The 18,255-nt window shown below is 57.6% G+C and overlaps 1 protein-coding gene across 4 annotated transcripts in view; it reads left to right on the top strand.

The window, feature by feature from the left end:
- The window catches only part of CLEC16A (C-type lectin domain containing 16A), a 231,624-nt gene extending 213,813 nt beyond the window's left edge, over positions 1-17,811 (top strand). For 3 of the 4 annotated variants that reach the window (XM_043456684.1, XM_043456686.1, XM_043456683.1), the window contains 2 exons: positions 4,057-4,218; positions 14,308-17,811. In XM_043456684.1, coding sequence (XP_043312619.1) covers positions 4,057-4,218; positions 14,308-14,660 — 515 coding nt within the window. In that variant the 3' untranslated portion in view covers positions 14,661-17,811. Of the gene's footprint in view, positions 1-4,056; positions 4,219-10,825; positions 10,950-14,307 lie in introns of all 4 variants that reach the window. The other variant, XM_043456687.1, reaches the window with a different exon arrangement.
- Positions 17,812-18,255: the final 444 nt, after the last annotated feature.

Below are 18,255 nucleotides of genomic sequence, written 5' to 3'. Positions count from 1 at the left end.
CCAGTCGTGGATGAGATCAGGTGAGATCCAACCATCTCATCCTCTGTCGTCCCCTTTTCCTCCTGCCCTCAGTCTTTCCCAGCATCAGGGTCTTTTCCAGTGAGTCGGCTCTTCACATGAGGTGGCCAAAGTATTGGAGCTTCAGCTTCAGCATCAGTCCTTCCAATGAATATTCAGGGTTGATTTCCTTTAGGAATGACTGGTTTGATCTTCTTTCAATCAAAGGGACTCTCAAGAGCCTTCTCCAGCACTACAATTCCAAAGCATCAGTTCTTCAGCACTCAGCCTTCTTTGTGGTCCAACTTTCACATTCATGCATGACTACTGGAAAAACCATAGCTTTGACTATCTGGACCTTTGTCCGTAAAGTGATGTCTCTGCTTTTTAATATGTTGTCTAGGTTTATCATAGTTTTTCTTCCAGGGAGCAAGCGTCTTTTAATTTCATGGCTACAGTCACCATCTGCAGTGATTTTGGAGCCCAAGAAGGTAAAATCTGCCACTGTTTCCACTTTTTCCCCCTTCTATTTGCCATGAAGTGATGGGACTAGATGCCATGATCTAATTTTTTTCCCTTCCCAGACCAGGGATCAAACCCATGTCCCCTACATCAGAAGGCAGATCTTTTTTTTTTTTTTTTTTTAAATCTTTATTTATTTTTTCACAACAGTGGGAGCAGATGGGACATGCTTTTTCAAACCTTCTTTTATTTACTATGTCCTGAGCGTTTCCCTCCACACTTCATCTTCTTTTATACCAGCATGTTTGACAGCCGCCAAGGATTTCGTCACCCGGGCGTGGGAGGATTTATTTGGCTTTTGTTTAATTGGTGCGTTGCTTCGGCTGTCACCAGCTCCCTGTCACATGCGCCAGTGCTTTGAATATCCATGCACCCACTCACAGTGCCTTCACAGCATCCGTTTCTAAAGGTGGGATCAGCCGGATGGCATGAAGATCCATATGGCCTTTCCATTCACATCTCACAGGCTATTCTTGAGACCTTCTTGGGAAGGGCCAAGAATTTTATCTGCTGGGGGAGCTCTCACAGAGGCCTGTTTGCCTGTGCCCTGGTCCCATTATCTCTGGCGCATCTGTGAGTTTGCAAGTACTTGGCAGCCCATGTGTGTTTAACTCGCACCCAGAGAGCCCGTTGGCACTCCCAGCAAAGCTAGTTCATCGAGAACAGGATGAAGCAAGAGCGGGAGGCCCAGAGCCCCGACCGCTGGCTCTTTCCCTGAGTTCTCTGCTGCGCCCTTGGTCGAACCGGCTCTCAAAATGTTGCCAGCTCGATTTGGGGAGGAGCTGGAGGAAACTGCACAGGGGGCTACTGGGCTAAAAAGCAAACAAGCAAACAGAAGACATCACCAAGGCTTTCTGGGTCCCCACGCCATGGACGGAGAGGAGCAGCAGGCCAGGGAGAGAGGCCTTCAGCCGCCTCCACCCAGCTAGACCCGCGAATGGGTGTTATCGGCAGTTGGTGGGGTTCCTTTTTTCTCTAACTCTTAGCACCTGCCGGAGATGCACCATATTTTTTGTCCATCTATGGCTTGACCCCGAATCCGTTCCCTTCATGAAAGAACTTGGCTGTCCTGCCTGCAGTCTTAGCGTCTCTTTGGCTCCCCCATGCACTCCACCCCACATGTCTTACCATAATAAATCAGGGCTTTAAAGAGCTTGAGAGAGAAGACAGAGAAGACGCATGTCTTAAGAGAAGGGGTAGGTGACCGCCTTGGTGACCGCCAAACCATCGAGGTTGGGGCATTGTCCAGAGTGTAACATGGTCGGCTTACCCTCAACTCAGTTCCCATACTCTCTGGCCCCCTCCGTTCACGGTTCTGATACATAAGCCGCTCAGGGAAAGCCATCCTGACATTTTGATTTGTTAGGGAGTGATTCATTTTCGAGGCAAGTAAACAGCTTGTATACTTGGGGGTTTACCGCTTGAAGTGATTAAGAAGTCAGCCACTATTAAGCTGGTTCTGTGGAGTTGTGGCTGCCCACACCCCTTCCCACCCCCGGGAATCTTCCTGACTCCCGGTCTGGATTTGCCTTGATGTTCGGGGTAGTTAAGCTGAGGCCCCGACCCCACCTCCCCAGTCGCCAGCACCAGCATCTCCCCAGTCTCTTCCTGCAAAGTCCTGCCCTGCTCCGCGGGGGGCGGGGGCGGGGGCAGGGAGCTTACCGCCACGCCCCCTCCAGGCTTCACATCCGCATGCCAACACATCGCTGGGGGTATAAATAGACCCAGCTTTTGATCCTCAGACAAAAATAATTTTAAACAAACATCAGGACAAAAGAGCTGCTCCACGGGGGCAGCTGGGTGTGGGTTCCCCCAAGTCCTGAGGTGGGAACAGAGCATCGGGTCCCCTTGCTAACTCCCTCACCCCACCCCACCCCCACCCCTGCTCCACCCAGACCTGCCCACCAGGGGGTGGAGGCAAGGAGGCTTGGAGAAGTGGGGAGACTGGCCAGAGCCCTAGGGCTGGAAAGCGAGTGGACCAGGATGGAGCCCAGGCTTCCCTGGTGCCCCCACCCTCTCCCAGGCCATGCCCGCTGTTCCCATCCAGGGTCGGGAGCGAAGCATTTCAGGCTTTGGGGCCCTGCTGGCGGCCCCTCTTGGAGCGACTCGGCGTTGCCAGTGTAGCTGGCGAGCAGCCGAGGGCAGAATGTAGGCAAAGGGCCCGGCTGTGTTCCAGTCGAACTTGCCTTACCAAACAGACAGAGGGCCCTAGTTCTCGGACCCCTGCTGGACAGTGCCTGAGTTCTGAGCAAAGCGGGTCAGGTCTGGAGAACCTGCTGGGAGAAGTGTCAGTGGGTGCTGGTGGCAGGCGCGTGTGGGGCTCGGGGCCGGAGGAGTGCGCTAGGGCTGGAGAGGCTTGATGTGACTGGCCAGGAGATCGGGGACCCTGCTGTCAGCGGGGGGAAGGCCCTGCCCACATCCCCACCCCAACTTGCTGCAGAAGCAGGGGCACAGAGCTCCTGGGGGGCTGAGGCAGGAACCAGCACAGCCTGCCTGGGCTCCCAGGAGCATCCGCAAGGAGCCTGTTCCGTGGGAGCTTCCCGGGCGGTTCGTGGATCAGATCAGGAGCCACATCCCTTTAGAAAAGCCCTGTACAGGAGGCAGGAGTCTCCCTCCGGGCGCTCCGGGGTGGCTCGTTCAGAATAGCCCGCTCCCACCACATGCCCAGTACCCAGGGCCGAGCAGGCTGGATGGGCGTTCTCCCCGCAGCAGCCGGGTGGGGAGAGGTCGGTGACCCACGCCCCTCGCGCTCACAGCTGGGACAGACACTGGCGCGTGTCCTGGTGCTGAGCCAGGCAGGGCTTGCCAGGGTCTATGAGTCTCCAAAATGCAGGGCCCTCCGCTCCCTCGGGCTGGGCAGGCCGCAGCCCCATCCTCAACCCCAGAGCTGCTCAGAGGAACAAGCCGAACTGTAATTGCCTGCTTTTCACCAGAACTTGCATCCCTCCCGCACCAAACTTAACGCCAGACCCGCCAGGGCAGAGCCAAGTCCCTGGTAGGGGGCATCTTCAGGGTCTCCCCTTCCGCCCAGGGCGGCTTCAGAGCTCAGGTCGGGCACCCTGCTTCTGGCAGGACTCGGCCACGTGAGCAGAGGCCCCGCGGTTTGGTGGCGAGGGTGTCCCGAGTCCCTCTGTGAGCGTCACCAGGAAGCCTCTGAGCCCCGAGGCTGAGTCCTCTTCAAGGGTGCAGCTGGCGCGATGCTAAGCCAGCATCAGGCACTGATTTATGGCTCAGCGACGCACCCACCCACGCCCTCGTGCACACACGCGCGCCCTGGGCTCTATGGCTGTCTGTACCCTTACCCACGAAATGGCATCGAAGTATGTCCAGGCCCATCCCGTGCCTGGCGAGTTCAGCTAACTCTGGGGAGCAGACCCAGACCGTGAAGGAGCTGGCTTTGGGTCAGTTAGCCCTCCTCTTCAAGGCGGGGGCTTGCCCCCTGCCCGGGACCTCACACACAGTCCCCGGGGAGGCGGCCCCCGCTGCCAGGCCAGCTGGCGGCCCCGCTGGGTCACAGCTTCCCGCCTTGCCTTGCAGGCTTCGCCGTGGCCCAGTGCATAAACCAGCACAGCTCGTCCTCCCTGTCCTCGCCCTCACCATCGGCCAGCGGGAGCCCCAGCGGCAGCGGGAGCACCAGCCACTGCGACTCTGGAGGCGCCAGCTCGTCATCCACCCCCTCAGCCACCCAGAGCCCCGCAGGTATTGGCCGCGGAACACGGTGCGGTGGGGGGGGACTTGAGGAAACGCTGCGACCCCACCCCCTGAGGTCCCTGGCTGCCCCTCGCCGCCGTGTCTGGGGACTCTGCCACTCGGGGTTCCGCGTCCACTCCAGCGTGCCATCAGCAGTGGGTGGCTGGCTCGGCCCCCAGCAGGCAAGGAATGGTTCCCTTCACGGGCTGGTGCCCGGGCCGCAGAGCTGGAGGGGTGGGCAGCGGGCGACCCAGCCTCAATTCATCCCACTGTCACCTCCAGAGTCTTAGGTATCGCAAGGAGGGGTCTCCCAGACGTGATGCTTTGAACTCTGGCAAAAGAATCGTGTCTCTAATTTTTTTTTTCCCCCTCCATAACATACCAATTTCCTCTTTAAATTGGTTTGGGGCCGTCCAGTCGTCTGTGACCAGGGGATGCCTCTTGACGGTCTTTTGGGGAGTCTGTCAGGATGGGCAGGAGTCACAGCTTGCCCTCCCATGACTGACACAGCACAGGTGTGGCGCAGAGAGACCCTGTGTGCAAGGAGCCTGGCGTGAGACACGCACGTGGTCTGCCCAGCTCTGAGACCCTCACACGTGAGCCCCTGGCTGCAGCGTGTGAGATCCCAGAAATGAAGATGCCAGGCATGTTTCCTGAGCACCACGGCTCCTGAACACAGCCAGAGGAGCAGGGCCTTGCGCCTGCCCGCTGCTTTACACCCCGGCGGGTGACCCATGGGTCTGGAGGGCCTGGACGTCTCTGATCTGAGGGACCTCCATAACTCTGGTCTGCACCCCCACCTGGGGACCCTCAGTGTGGTTCCCTGTTCCTGAGGGGTCCCCTCCAGAGCCCCCACCCACTGTTATTTCAGGGACGCCTGCGCACACCCTTGTTGACTGATGGATTGACAGGTCTTGACAAAAACAGTGTGTCGGGGAGGGAGCCACCACGGTGCCGGGAAATTGAGGGCCCCTGGCCACCCGCCACTCAGCACCACAGGCAGAGATCCCCTTGGGCGCCCAGCCCTCTGTCCGGAGTTTTCAGTTTCCACTGTTCTCAGCAAAGGGTTAACCGCACCTGGTCTCCACGCCTGTGGCTCAGGGCACCCCCGCCCCTCCTCCCATGAGCATCCCTTACCTCCATCTCTGATGGACATTCACGAGGGCCTCAGCAGCAAGGTCACCCTCAAGCCACCTCACTTAGAGCCCCCTTCCACTCGGCACCTGCTCCCCTCCCTGCCCCAACCCCGGGGAGAGACGGCCGCCCTTTCTGAGCTATTTCTGAGCCCGACTGAAGGTTGGCTGCGTGTCCAGGCAGTTGCTGCTGCCGTTCCCAGGCTCGTAGCTGGGAAATCCAGACAGAGCTTTCTCAGAAGCCAAGGACAGCCCTCAGCCTCCCCCTGAAGCCTGGGCTCATGCTGGCTTTGAGGGCCTGAGAGCAGGGTCATGTGTTGACATGACACGTGTGTGCCCGCGTGCTCTGGCGTGTGCACCATTCTGTGTCTGTGTCGAATGCGCCCACACACACACAGACTTCCAATTGCATTTTGGGTGAAAGGTCTCTTCCTGGCGCCGCTGTGTACGCCTTCCTTTTGTGTTTAAGGAGGCGCAGCCGACAGCTAAATGAACCAAAGAGCCATACACTTCTTTGCCTCCAGCTGAAGCCAGAAGAGAACCACGCTATCAAAGTCGGGCCTGGGTGTGCAGAGGTCCACCTGAGTGTGGCCCCTGGGGCTTGGCATCTTGCCCACCTTGCACTTTGCGCTAGTTTCTTTGTTCTTGGCCTCTGACCCTACCCCCCACAACCCCCTGCTCGGTGCCAATGACGTGTCTCCTCCTCGCTGAAACACGGGGGCTGTTAGCCGCTGTCAGGTAGATGAGTGATGGTCTGGCCCCAGCTGTCTGCTCCCGATCCGTGTGTCCCCGGCAGGCCTGCAGAGGCGGGCATTGGAGGCCCTATTTTTTATGCTGCCTGACAGTAAAAGCCTGGGGCCCAGCCTACCCATCCAGATCTCTGCAGACACTGAAATAACTCACCTCCCGATGCAGGGCCGGCCTGTGGGGCGGCTGGCTCTTCCCTCTCAACTGAGGAGCCAGCTGTTGATCCCCGCAAGGAGAGGGTGCGCCGGGGCTGGGGCGGCAGGCCCCAGGAGCGTCTCTGCTCACTTCCTCGTGATGCCCAACCTCCAGCCGCCAGGTCCATCCAGAAAACAGCCCATGGCGTTTCCATGTTCCCTAGGGGGGCAGGTCTACCCCGATGATGCCAGCCTCTGCCTGGTGTCCTACCCAGCCTTGCAGGACGAAACAAGGCGGGAGGCTTCTATTGGGACGGGTACCCTTCTTCCCGTGTCCCGGTTAGATGTCCGCCCAGGTGGTGGCCCAGTGTTCAGGCTTCCGATTTGGAAGTCATCAGACTTTCCCCCGCAGGGTCAGCTGGGCAGGTGTTCCGGCCAGGGCCTCACCCCGCAGCCCATCCAGCCTGGACAGCAAACAGCTGCAGCCCAGCCGCGGGGGCGCTTGTCCTCAAAGTGGGCTTTGAAGGCGCAGTGCTGGCCCAGAAGCATCCCTGGCCCTGTGTTTCCAGAGCCTTCTGAGTCCAGGAAGTTCCAGGGTGGAAAGTAGCTGCCAGGCCCTCTGCAGCCGGAATTAGCAAAGTCCAGGGCTTCTGTGCTCTTGAAGCCACACTGTGCGTGTCAGGATTTGCTCACGAAAGCACTCAGGAAATGCTGTCCACTAGGAGATGAGCCCAGTGTTCTTTTTCTCTGACCCATGGGGTTGAAACCTGGAATTGTATGGCTCAGACAGTAAAGAATCCGCCTGCCAATGCCGGAGACCCGGGTTCGATCCCTGGGTCAGGAAGATTCCCTGGAGAAGGAAATGGGAGATCCCCTGAGAAGGGAAGGGCCTGGCTACCCACTCCAGTGTTCTTGCCTGGAGAATCCCATGGACAGAGGAACCTGGCAGGCTGGGCTGCAGTCCATGGGGTCACAAGGAGTCAGAGACTGAGCGATAACACTTTGACTTTCGTCCATGAAAAGCAGAGATGACCTTTACACTATCAGCCATCAGTGTGGCCTGGGCCCCCACGCCCAGCCCTCTGGGTGTGCCCCCGCCACAGGGAGCCCCAGTAGGCGCTGCTCCCCAAATCCACGTGTCAGGCGTGCAGCTCACAAGCACTTTACAGACACCTGCCCATTGAATTCTGCCACCGTGTGCCTCACACTGAGAAGCTGAAAACCACGGGGGCTCAGAGGGGTCTCGCAGCTTGGCCAGGACGCTGCAGCTGTTGGCAGGCGGCCCAGATAGGAGCCCAGCCTCCGAGGTCCGGAGCCCTGGCCCACGCGCGGAGACGACCCAGCACGCCTCGCCGTCTCCCTGCGTCTGTCCCGGTGCCTCCAGGGGGCGCCCCTGAGACCTGGGCATTGTCCCGCTCCGGCTGGAGACTGCCAGTGCGGTGCAGGCATCTCCCCTCCCGAAGCTCACCGCTGCTCTCGAGCCAGCCGAGGAGCCTCGGCCCACTCACAGAGGCCCGGTCACTGCGCAGCTCCTGCAGCGGGGAGCCCAGCGGCCCCCAGTCAGGCCCAAAACGGACCCCAGACGGCCACGGGTCCTCAGCCATGGGTTCACCCCCAGAGGAGGGTGTGAAACTCTTGGCGCTCCGTTGCGCTTTCTGCCTCCGCCCTCAGTCCAGCCCAGGGGACCCTGCGTTTCCTGCCTGGGTTTGAAAGAGGCCCGTGTTTATCCCAAACACGAATTTCCTCAGCTTCCCATGGGGCCCTCAGTCACGTGGACGTCTGACCCGAACTCAGTAGGGTCTCTCCACCAACCCAGCCCCCGCACCCTGCCCAAGAGGCTCTTCCCTCTGCCTCTGACTGCCTCGGCCTTGGTACCCCACCCCCGACAGATTCACTTTTTCCAAAGGAACAGATTTTTGTTGAGTTCCTACTGTGCGCAGGTCCTAAAGCCTGGAATGTACAAGCTGGTGGGGAGGCTGAGTCTGTCAGAGGACCACGCAGATAAGCGGCCCGTTATGAACTATGAGCTGGGGGCTGCAGGCAGGGCCAAAGGCTCCCAGAGGAGTCATCACTGGGGGTGAAAGCCCAAGAATGAGGGGCTGACTAGAGGGCTCCCTGGAGAAGGTGGCCTTTGGGTCAGTTCCCCAAGGCCCAGTCCAGGGTCTGGCTGGTGACAAGTCCATTCCTTTCCCCCACCTCTCTGGGATCTACCTGTCAATTCCATTCTTGCAAATACAGGCCCAAGGGCTGGTCTGTCTCCAAGAAACAGCCCATCAGGGCCAAGGCCCCAGCTGAGGCTCCAGGCCCACACAGGCAGAGTGACCGTCACCAGAAGGGGAAGGAACCCGCCTAGACAGGTCACCAGGTGGCCAGTGGCCCACAGATATCCTTCCGTGGGGGGAGCACCTGCTTCTGAGTCTCTTTCACATACCAAAGAGAGATCGTGGACACTCGTGAGTGGCTTCTTAGCAAGCGAAGGCCCTCAAAGCGTGGCCAGAGGACACCCTAGGCTGAAGGGAAAGTGAACGTGTATTCCCTCAATCATGTCTGACTCTTTGCAACCCCATAGACTGTAGCCCACCAGGCTCCTCTGTCCATGGAATTCTCCAGGGGCATCTTCCTGACCCAGGGATCAAACCTGTATCTCTTGTATTGCAGGTGGTTTCTTTACTGTCTGAGCCAGCAGGGAAGCCCCCAGACTGAAGGAGAGGTCAAAACTGAATTCTGTGGTAACCACGGGACCAACCAGAAAGAGCTGGGAGCAAGGGGATTTTATTTTCATTGTGAATTATTTATCTATCAAAGCTGGGCCCCAGAGGGCTTTTATTGTTTGGTTTCAACACCTGATGCATGAGTCCACCTCTTCCCACCGTCCTTTAAAGACAGTTTGCTGGAATCCTCAAGTCTCTGCAGGGAGCAGCAGTCGCCCTGTGCTGCAGAGGCGTCCAGGCACCCGGCCTCTTGTCGCTGGCTCTTCCGGCTTAGCCAGCCTCCTGGGCCTCAGCTTGTTCTCCAGGGAGAAAATCACAGGTTTGGAATGAGCAGGGTTTTTTTTTTTCCTTAAACATTTTATGGTTTTGAGAAACTGAAATTGAAGAAAACATATGGCGGGAAAGAGAGAACAGACCCAATTTTCGAACCACATGGAGGATCAGTAGGAACACTTTAGAAGTATCTTCTGGGTTATGCCCATGCATGTGCTCACGTGCATACACACACACACACATATATGCACACATGCACACACTGTGGGATTCTAGTAAGAAAGCCTCCGCTAAGAGCTCTGTGACCCACACCAAGTTCCGCAGACAGCCACTCTGCCTCCGACCTTCAGTCCGTTGGGTTTCATCTGTGTTCTGGGGGAGGGACTTTGAGGAGGATGATGGAAATTTTTTTGTTAAGAAATGAAGTCAGAGTGAAGGCCAAGGCCGCTCTTTCCGGTGTCCATCTTCAGGCCCAGGGCATTCTGAGCTGGGGTCCCTCTGACTCTCCCCCGAGGGTTTATAGGAAGAAGGAAGAGCTTGACTCCTGATGGCCCCGTGTTGGGCGCCTGTCCCAGTCCCCCCCTCCCCGTCCTCACCTGCTCCCTGAGACAATTGTCTGAACCTGCGACCTTCAGCCCCAAGCACCCAGCTGGTCCCACTTGGGCCGACTGAGCGCCAGGCAGCCCAGGGCCAACCTGCGTGTCACCAGTCTCCGGCCCCACAGGCGGGCAGGCCTCTTAAGGACAAAACCCCAAGTCAAACGTCTTCTCTTCTCCCCAGTGTTCTCCGTGACGTTAATTTTAAGTGTGGTAAAATATACCTAACATCATTTTAACCCCTTTAAGCCAACAGTTCCATCCATTCGCCTTGTTGTGCTCCGTGGCGTTCATCGTAAGCTTAGCCCCGATGCGAGTTTGTCTCAGAGGGGGCGGTTGCTTCCTCCCCGGGGAGATGCTCCTAACACTTTTGTTGCAGCCGATTAGAACCCACCCCCTGCCGCTTGGCGCCTGCCCTCAGATCTTGCTGCTGTGGTTCAGTCTTGGTTTCAAAGGTGCAGATTGCAGAGCAGAGCGCGGCGGCCGGTGGAGGGTCGCCTCGCAGCTGGGAGGGGGTGACCGGGGAGGGGTCGCGGGAGGCTCTGCTGGTGGCTTCAGGGGCTGCCTTGTCAGTGGGGGTCAGAAATCCACTTGTTCGTCTAACTGCATCAGCTCCGATCGCCCAGCCACACACCCTTCCCTGCTCAGACGGGCCCAGGGATGCAGGGTTTTCATCTTAACGCGCCGCCAGTTCTGTTCCTCCATCGCCGAGACCAGGTGTCGCTGACCACCCCGAGGCTTTCCTTCCCAACAGGACAGACCTCCGCCGTCCCCACGAGCGGACGATGTGGTTCTTAGCTCGTCTTAGCCCCCACCTTCTCCCGGGGTCGCTGGGGGTGGGACGGGGTGTCCCCTGTGCGTGGGGGCTGCTCAGCAGCCCCCCCGGAGCACAGCCCCCGCCCCCCGCCCCGCGCTGTGGTCGATGCTTCGCGTCCGTCACTTCTCTGTGTCCCCCTCCGTGTCCCCCTTCCCTGTGCGGTTGTTAAAAGCTTTCTATGATCTGTCGCTGTGTTTCCCTCTAGTCAGGAGTGGCAGGAAAGGACGCCGGCGAGTGTTCAGCCTGTCGGAGGCCGACAGTCACGGCGGCCACTGGGTTTAGTGCTTCGATCGGCAGCTGTCACGGCACCTCTGGCTCGGTCACTGCAGGCAGGTCTCCTCCGTTAGCCTCCTGGGCCCTCAACGCCCCCCACCACCGCCCCGCACGTTGCATTTCCAACTCCTGCAGACCCCCAGAACACCAGGCGAGGGCACGGGGAGCCCCAGCCGCCCGCCCAAGCCATTTCCTCAACTCCGGTCCCCTCCTGGCCTCATCCCACTCGAGGACCGAACCCCTTGGCCCTTGACCCAGGGGGTTCAGCTGGGTCAGCTCCTCCACGAGGCAGAGCCGGGCAGTCTGGAAACACTGCCCTCCGTGAGGCCCTGCACCAAGCTAGGCACAAGCCCTGAGCTAAGGGGGTTTCCAGCCCCTTCCCCCCAGGGCCCCCCAGTTTAGGCCACAAGGGCTAGGCAGAATTTGCAAAAAGCCACAAAGAAGTCACCTAGTTGCTTTTTTTTCTTTTCCTTTTCCTCCCCGCCCCACCCCCACCCCGCTCCCCCTCTCCTCAGCCTTGCTCGTATCTAAGTGGTGGATTCCATCACATTCCACCCGGAGGCCAAGTCATTTCACTCGTGAGCGCGCTGGTGGACATGACTCCACCGTTTGCCCTTCTTGCGATCAGAGCTCCAGATAGCGGCCGTGTGTGGGCTGTGGTCACTGCCACCATCCCGCAGTGCTCCCCCTAGGGTCCCCCCCGCCCCGTGCCCTCCGTCTGGGCAGCGGCACTCGTCAGACAGGAGCCTTCGCCTTCTCTTGCATTTAAAAGCTGCCTGTCCTGAGCTTTGCCCTCCTACTTGCTGTCTTTTCTTCCCCACGTCGCTCAGTCCCACCTCCCCCAGCCTGAGCATGTCAAATCCTCATCTTGACTGGAAACTGTCACCCACTCAACAAGCGTCAGCCCTGGAGCTGCAGGTCAGCCTCCAAGGGTGCCAGCCAGGGACTCAGGGCACCCACTGCCTTGGTTTCAACTCGAGGCAGCACCACGGGGCGGCTGAGCATCCCTCACGGGAACTGGACGTTGGGCTCTCCAGCTCCGGCCTCCCCTCATCTCCTGGGTCAGGCCTGAACCTGTGCCCTCGGAGCTCAGAAACCCCAGCAGGCAAGCGAGGCAGAGGGTCCACAGTGACCACTGCAGATCTGTGCTTGACCAGGAATGGTGTCCTCCCTGGGTAATTTCCCTTGAATGTATAAATTTGGAGCTAACATTCAGGAAGCAGCTCTTAGTTTAAAAATCGGTAGGTAGATATAGATAGATAGATGGGAAATAGATAGATGATAGATAGAAGATGATCGGTAGGTAGATAACTAGATGATGGATAGGAAATAGATGATAGGTAGATAGAAACAAAGAACAGTGTTGTAGACGATGGGTAAGAAAAGGTTATTTTTCTTGTTTAAAAAAATAAATAGGGAGAGGCTCTTTTTCAGGGGACAAATGGATCCTTTTATGAAGTTGTTCTTTTCCTAAAGAAGAAACCACCTTTGTGTGTACTGCATCATCTGTTGGTTTGTTTCCTAATATATTTAACGGCAGCCTTCCCACACGCTTGATCGTTCTCACCACCAGAAACCCGGGCAGGACTCAGGGAATGAGGTTTGCCAGCCTCTTGAAAATCTGCGTGCAAGTGCAGACCCGAGCAAAGAAGGAATTCTCCTGGAGAATTCTGCAGAAAACGTGAAGGAAACGCTCCGAAGCTCTGTCTCCAGATGGCACAGAAGTGCCGTTTGGATGGTTAGTCATCTCTAAACTGCCTCACCAGCAGCTAAGCCCACACGTGGGTCCTTCCGTAATAAGTTCCTGGACACGCTCGTGTGAGCGAGGCGAGGCCGCCGGAGCAGGTGAGCCCCATGCTCAGAGCCTCACGTTCAGGGCACGCCATGTCCCAACATGAGCCCAAGGCCTGAAATCAGCCCGTCGCCACCAGGCGTCCTTACTGAGTGGAGCAAATTCACTGAAATTCAGAGAAACCAGAAAGCGTGTGGGGTTGTTTACTCAGCATTTCTGGCCTCAAATCGCACCTTGAATCATTTTTTCCACTAGTGCTCACCCGTGTCCACCGACACCACCCCACCCCAGAGCCCCATGTGGTGGTTTTCTGTGGGCCTACTCTTTAAAAAAAAAGGAAAGAAAGAAAAGAAAAAGGACCTAGTGCAGAAGTGACCTGCGGCCTTTCTGAGCTCGCCGTCCTGGGGTGGGAGTCCTCTGGGAAGGAGCGATGTGTCCTTTGGGAAACCCCATCTGTTGCTTGTGCTTTCTCCACGCTGGGGACCCTCTTTCCTCTCTTTCATCCCATTCTGTACGCCCTTCGGTTTTATTTTGCGCTTGGTTTTTCCATTCTTTTGCTCTGTGTTCAGTTTGCGGTTCTGTTTTGTTTTGGCTTAACTTAAAAAAAAATACAACTCACTTAAGTGGAATCACATTGAACCAAAAAACAACGTCTGCCGTCATCCCAGGGCCCAGAGTGCTTTTGGATTCCCACTCCACACAGTGTGCTCAGAGCCCTGTTGACCCCAGGATCTGTAACAAGGGAGATTTGCTCTCCGAGCGAGATGCCCACGGCCTTCTCATCTGTGTTTTCCGATCGCTGGCACGTGAAGTCTTGGCAGATGTTTCCCACGAGGGAGCCCCAGTCCAGCTGGTGTCTCTGCCAGCCCCGCTCCTCCTTGAAAAGCAAATAAGCCATTCGCCTGTAATCTAATCAACGGATTTCAAAAAGCACCGAAGAAAGAAACTGCTGCTCCAAAAATAACTGCTTCGGGCCACCCCTCCCTCCTGACATGGTTTCTCTCAGTGGCCCCGGCATGGGGGTGGAGAGGGGAGAGACCCTCAGCATAGGTACGGCCTGGTGATCGCAGCCCCCTGCTGGGTGCTAACTCCGCACTCAGAGCCGGAGCAGGCGAGAGAACCACAGTCCAAAGTCTTGTTCTAGTTTTGCAAAGCCAAAAAGTTCTATAGAATTCCTTTTTTTTTTTTTTTAATATTGCAGTGAGTTCCCTCTTGGGCACTGTTACCAAATATAGACTCTGAGAAATGGCCTGCGGTGATGAGCACACCCAAGCCCATCTCTCCCTAAACATGTATTTCTCCTCGGGCAGGTGGTTCACACTCGGAGCCGGTTTAGCTGCTTCCTGGCACGGGGAACTGGGCTTCCAGAATCCACTCTGCACAGGCCCCTAAATGTGTCCCTTGCTTCACAAGTCAGGGTAACCCTGGGCCCTGGCCGACTTGCCCCAGACCTAGGTGGGTCCCCAGAAGGAGGAGGGGGAGGCAAGCTGGTTCCCCAACACGCTTCATCTCCCACCCACATGTCCCCGGGCCTTTGTTCAGGACGGGAGCAGAGGGTACCAGCATGAGCAGAGCGTCTCGGAGCTGAGTGTGCCTCTCTTTCTTCTCCCCCCCTTGCCCAGATGACCCCATGACCACGGAGCAGCCTCAGCCTAACCTCCCCGACCAGTTGGTGATCGTCGACGAAACAGAAGCCGAGGCCAGGCCCGGCAAGAGCCTGGCAAGGAGTGCGGATGTGGAGACCGTCACCCTGTCGCCCAGCCTCATCCCCGCCCAGCAGCCCACCATCTCCCTGCTCTGTGAGGACGCTGCGGACACGCTGAGCGTGGAGTCGCTGACCCTCGTCCCGCCCGTCGACCACCACAGCCTCCATGCCCTCACCGGCATCCCGCCGCCGCCCCCAGCTGTGGTGGGTACAGAGGCCCCAGGCTCAGGGGCCGGGCGGCCGGAGCCAGCAGACCCCGCTGAGCCCTGAGCCGGCCTCCCTCGGGGTGGACGTGTGTGTGTGTGCGCGCGCGCGTGTGTGGCCCCGCTGGCAGGGACCTGATACGGCTGAACCCCCAGGAACATCCACAGTTCTTCCCGGACCCAGGGAGCACCTCAAACCATCCTCGCGCTCCTCTGCTCCAGTTCGAATCCCCCTTTGACTTCACACCTGTTTGAGAGCAGGCTGGGACCAGCGGCAACACCCCAGTGAACCCGGATCATCCGAAAGCCGCCTCAGGGAGGGGGCTGGGCTCTGGGTCTCAGAGCCCTCGGCCCCCTGGTGTGGGGGTGCAGGCAGCGGCAGGACCCATCAGCAGCACTCGCTTCATCAGCCAGCCCCTCTCCTGTCTCAGAGGTCCTCTGCCACCATCCCCAGTGTGCAGAGAAGCAGCGGACGTGGTCACTTTGTGTAGAAATTTCTAGAAAAGCAAACTTCGATAAACACCTCCTTTGGATATTTATTCCTGCTTTTGGCAGCAGATGAAAAACAGCTATTTAAAAAGTTCAAAAAAAAAAAAAAAGAAAGAAACGTCCTCCGCCCTAAGGTTTGATGTCATGTTGTAAGTGTAATATTCCTGTAGAGATTTCGTTTTCATTTTCCCTTGAAGTTCGGGGATTTGCGGTTTAGAGTTCTGTGTTCAGCTTTCTCCATTGTCTTTAGGGACTCTGACTTCTTTGTCTCTTACTAACCCGCGAGCCTGTGGAATGATAGAAGTCCCTTCTGGAAAGTTTAAAGTATTTTTTAAGCATAAATAAGGGAGAGACGCACATCCTCAGGTACACACAGAGCTGAGAGAGCCAAAAGTTTCTCTGCCGTGGCAGCCCAGGGGCGTCACCCAGATCTTTCCATGAAAAGGCGGACTGTGGTCAGGTCCCTGCTCAGGGCCACCCCCATCCTTCTGGACTAAAACCAAACAGGACGGTTTTCCAGCATGGCCTTCGGTTGTCACCATCTCTCCATTTGCCTAAGAAAGAACTCTGTGGGACTGCAGGGACTCTGGCCTCCCTCTGATGGCTCTGATGGAAAGAAAAGGTCATGGTAACCATGCTCCAAGGCCATTGCCTGCTGCTCAGCTGTGTGGGTGCCCACAGTCAGGGACACCGCAAGGGTCAACCCCTGCCCAGCAGCGAGGACATGATGTCCTAGGAGCCTGGGCTTTGTCCCTCTTCCTCTCAGCTGCTGCTGTAAAGATGCAAGCTCGTTTGTGTTTATTTTTGTTTTGTAATGAAAACCCCTGGTTCCGTCTCCATTTGGGCTGGGCGTGTGCAGACCAGGTCTCCTCTGTATCCGATAAAGCTCCCAAGATGTTCTTTCTGCTCAAACCAGGCACAGCCAAGTGACCCTCACCTCCCTGATCGATGTTGAGATCTTGCAGAACTGGCCTCCACGTGTTCCCATAAGAGTGTGAGCACCCACCGTGTCAGCACTGGCCGGGCTGGGTTGTCAAGCAGCCTCAGAAGATGCTACGCAAGCTCACCTGTTAGAGACCCCATCCCCCTCGCCGCCTCCTCCATCTGCAGTCAAGCACGGCCTGCCTGGGCCAGATTCAGCCTCCTAAAGGAAACACCCAGTTCCCCCAAGTAAGGGCCGTGGCATCTGCAGGGCAAGTCTCTCCAGCCATCAGAAGCCCCTGGGCAGGTGAGACCAGCCAGCACCATCAGGGGAAAAGACCCAGCTCAGATAGGAGGCCATTTTGACAGAAATTCCAGGGGCCCCAGCAAGGAGGGACAAGCCATGACTTTCAGCAGAGCCCTCCGGAAAGGACAGGCGGCGGGGACAGAAGGAGGGAGAAAATGCGTGTTGTCAGGGAGGGGACCCCACTGGTGCCTCTGCTGGGATGAGGCGCAGGATTTCTCCAGAGGCCGCCCACTTCTGCTTTTGAAACGATTCTGGAGCAGCAGAAAGGAAGAAAGGCCAGTGGCATTATTGTGAGGAAGAAGCCCAAGCAGGTGGACCCCGCTCTTCAAGCTCTGCAGGAGCAAGGTCTCAGCCAGCGGGGACCACACGCCTGGAAGGACCCGGGGCAGCATCACCAGGCAGGAGAGCTGAACGCAGACCAGCCTCCGTGGGCTGTTGAGCAGAAGGTGCGATCAGGCCAAGCAAGCTTCCACCCCATGCCTGGCCCAAGGGCAGACCTCCCCCAAAGTGGGCTCACAGGGTTGGTCCTGGGCCACCCACAGCCTGCTGGCAACCAGATCCCCACTGTCTTGGCAGCACTGGGTACAGCTGCATCTTCAGGAGCACCCCAAAAAGCGAATGGTGGGGGCACCTCCAGTGAGGCCCTTCTAGACAGCAGGCACTGGGTCTCCAGGGCAGAGAGAGGTAGAACCAGGAATTCTTGGCGAGCCCAGGGCAGGCGGGGGCCATGGCCCCGTGACACGTGGGTACCAGACTTGGATCATCCATCCCTCCATCTCCAAGTCCTGCCCCTCCAGAGACCCTCCCTAAGTCCACATTAAGCCCATTGGGTTTGCCAGGTCAGGGGCAGAGCTGGTCACATCTATCCCCAAACATCAGCTTTGAAAGTGGCTGGGGTAAAACACATGTGTTTCTGGTTTGCCAGCAGGGGCGCCTCAAAGTCAGAAAGGCACGTGCCCCCCACCCAGGAGCGGGTATTGATAGTCCTGCCGGCACCAGCAGACCCTCTGTGCTCCCCTTACCCCTCGAGGCCTGGCCTGCTTGCTGCTCTCTGCAGAAGGCAGCTCCCCCCACCCCCCAACACCTGCCTTGCGACCCGGGGGTGAGTGACGGAACGCACCTCTACAGACATACACTAGATTTCCCTAAGGTCTCAAGATGCACTGGTCCAAAAGGCGCGAGGCGGGGTGAGGACCAACACTCACCTTCTTTTCTAGATGCAATAAATAAGAAATATTTAATGTAGTCACGATGACAGGGGGGCAGAAACTGTAAGGGTTCCTTATGTTCCTCCAAGTTGAAAATATGTAAATAATTCTTGTCCCGGGGTGGAGCAGGATTGAGAAACCTCATGCTTTCCGGGCCCCGGGACCGTTCCAGGGAAGTACCTGCTCTCGCCAGTGTGATTCATGCTTCGCGGGTACTCAACACAAGGGTGGAAATGAAAACTGGAACTTCCTTGTAAATTTGAATTTGGCAATAAAAAAAAAAGAGTTACCAAGATTGTGGCTGCTGCTCCATGGCTGTATGGCAGGAAGGCCACAGCCCGGCAGAGGGGAAGGTTCTCGGCCGTCTGATCCCCCGCCCTGTCAGAGCTGCCGGGCGGGGTGCAGCTGCTGGGTCCTCCCCGCCCCCACCCTGGCCAGGTACCCCCAGTTCCTGAAAGGAGGGGCGGGGAGAACACCTCAGGTGCTCCCTCCAGAAAGGAGCTCCCAACCCCAGGCAGGTCAGGTGCCTTGAGCCTGGAGCACCCCTCAGCTGCTGGGCTCCATCTGAGCCTCAGCTTCCACACCTAGAGAATGGGCTCATTACAGCCCTGCCTCGTAGGCTGAGCACGGGGCCCGGTGCAATGTCGCTGCTGGGCCTTGGGCTCCCCACCGAGGACAGTCGGGTGAAGTTGTGCCAGGAGGCGCCTTTCCCGGACAGCGTGGGCTCTGGAAAACCC

The sequence above is a fragment of the Cervus canadensis genome, chromosome 32, assembly GCF_019320065.1.
Source record: "Cervus canadensis isolate Bull #8, Minnesota chromosome 32, ASM1932006v1, whole genome shotgun sequence".
NCBI lineage: Eukaryota > Metazoa > Chordata > Mammalia > Artiodactyla > Cervidae > Cervus > Cervus canadensis.
Note: the sequence above shows the minus strand (reverse complement) of the source record. Positions and strands in the feature narration are given on the sequence as shown.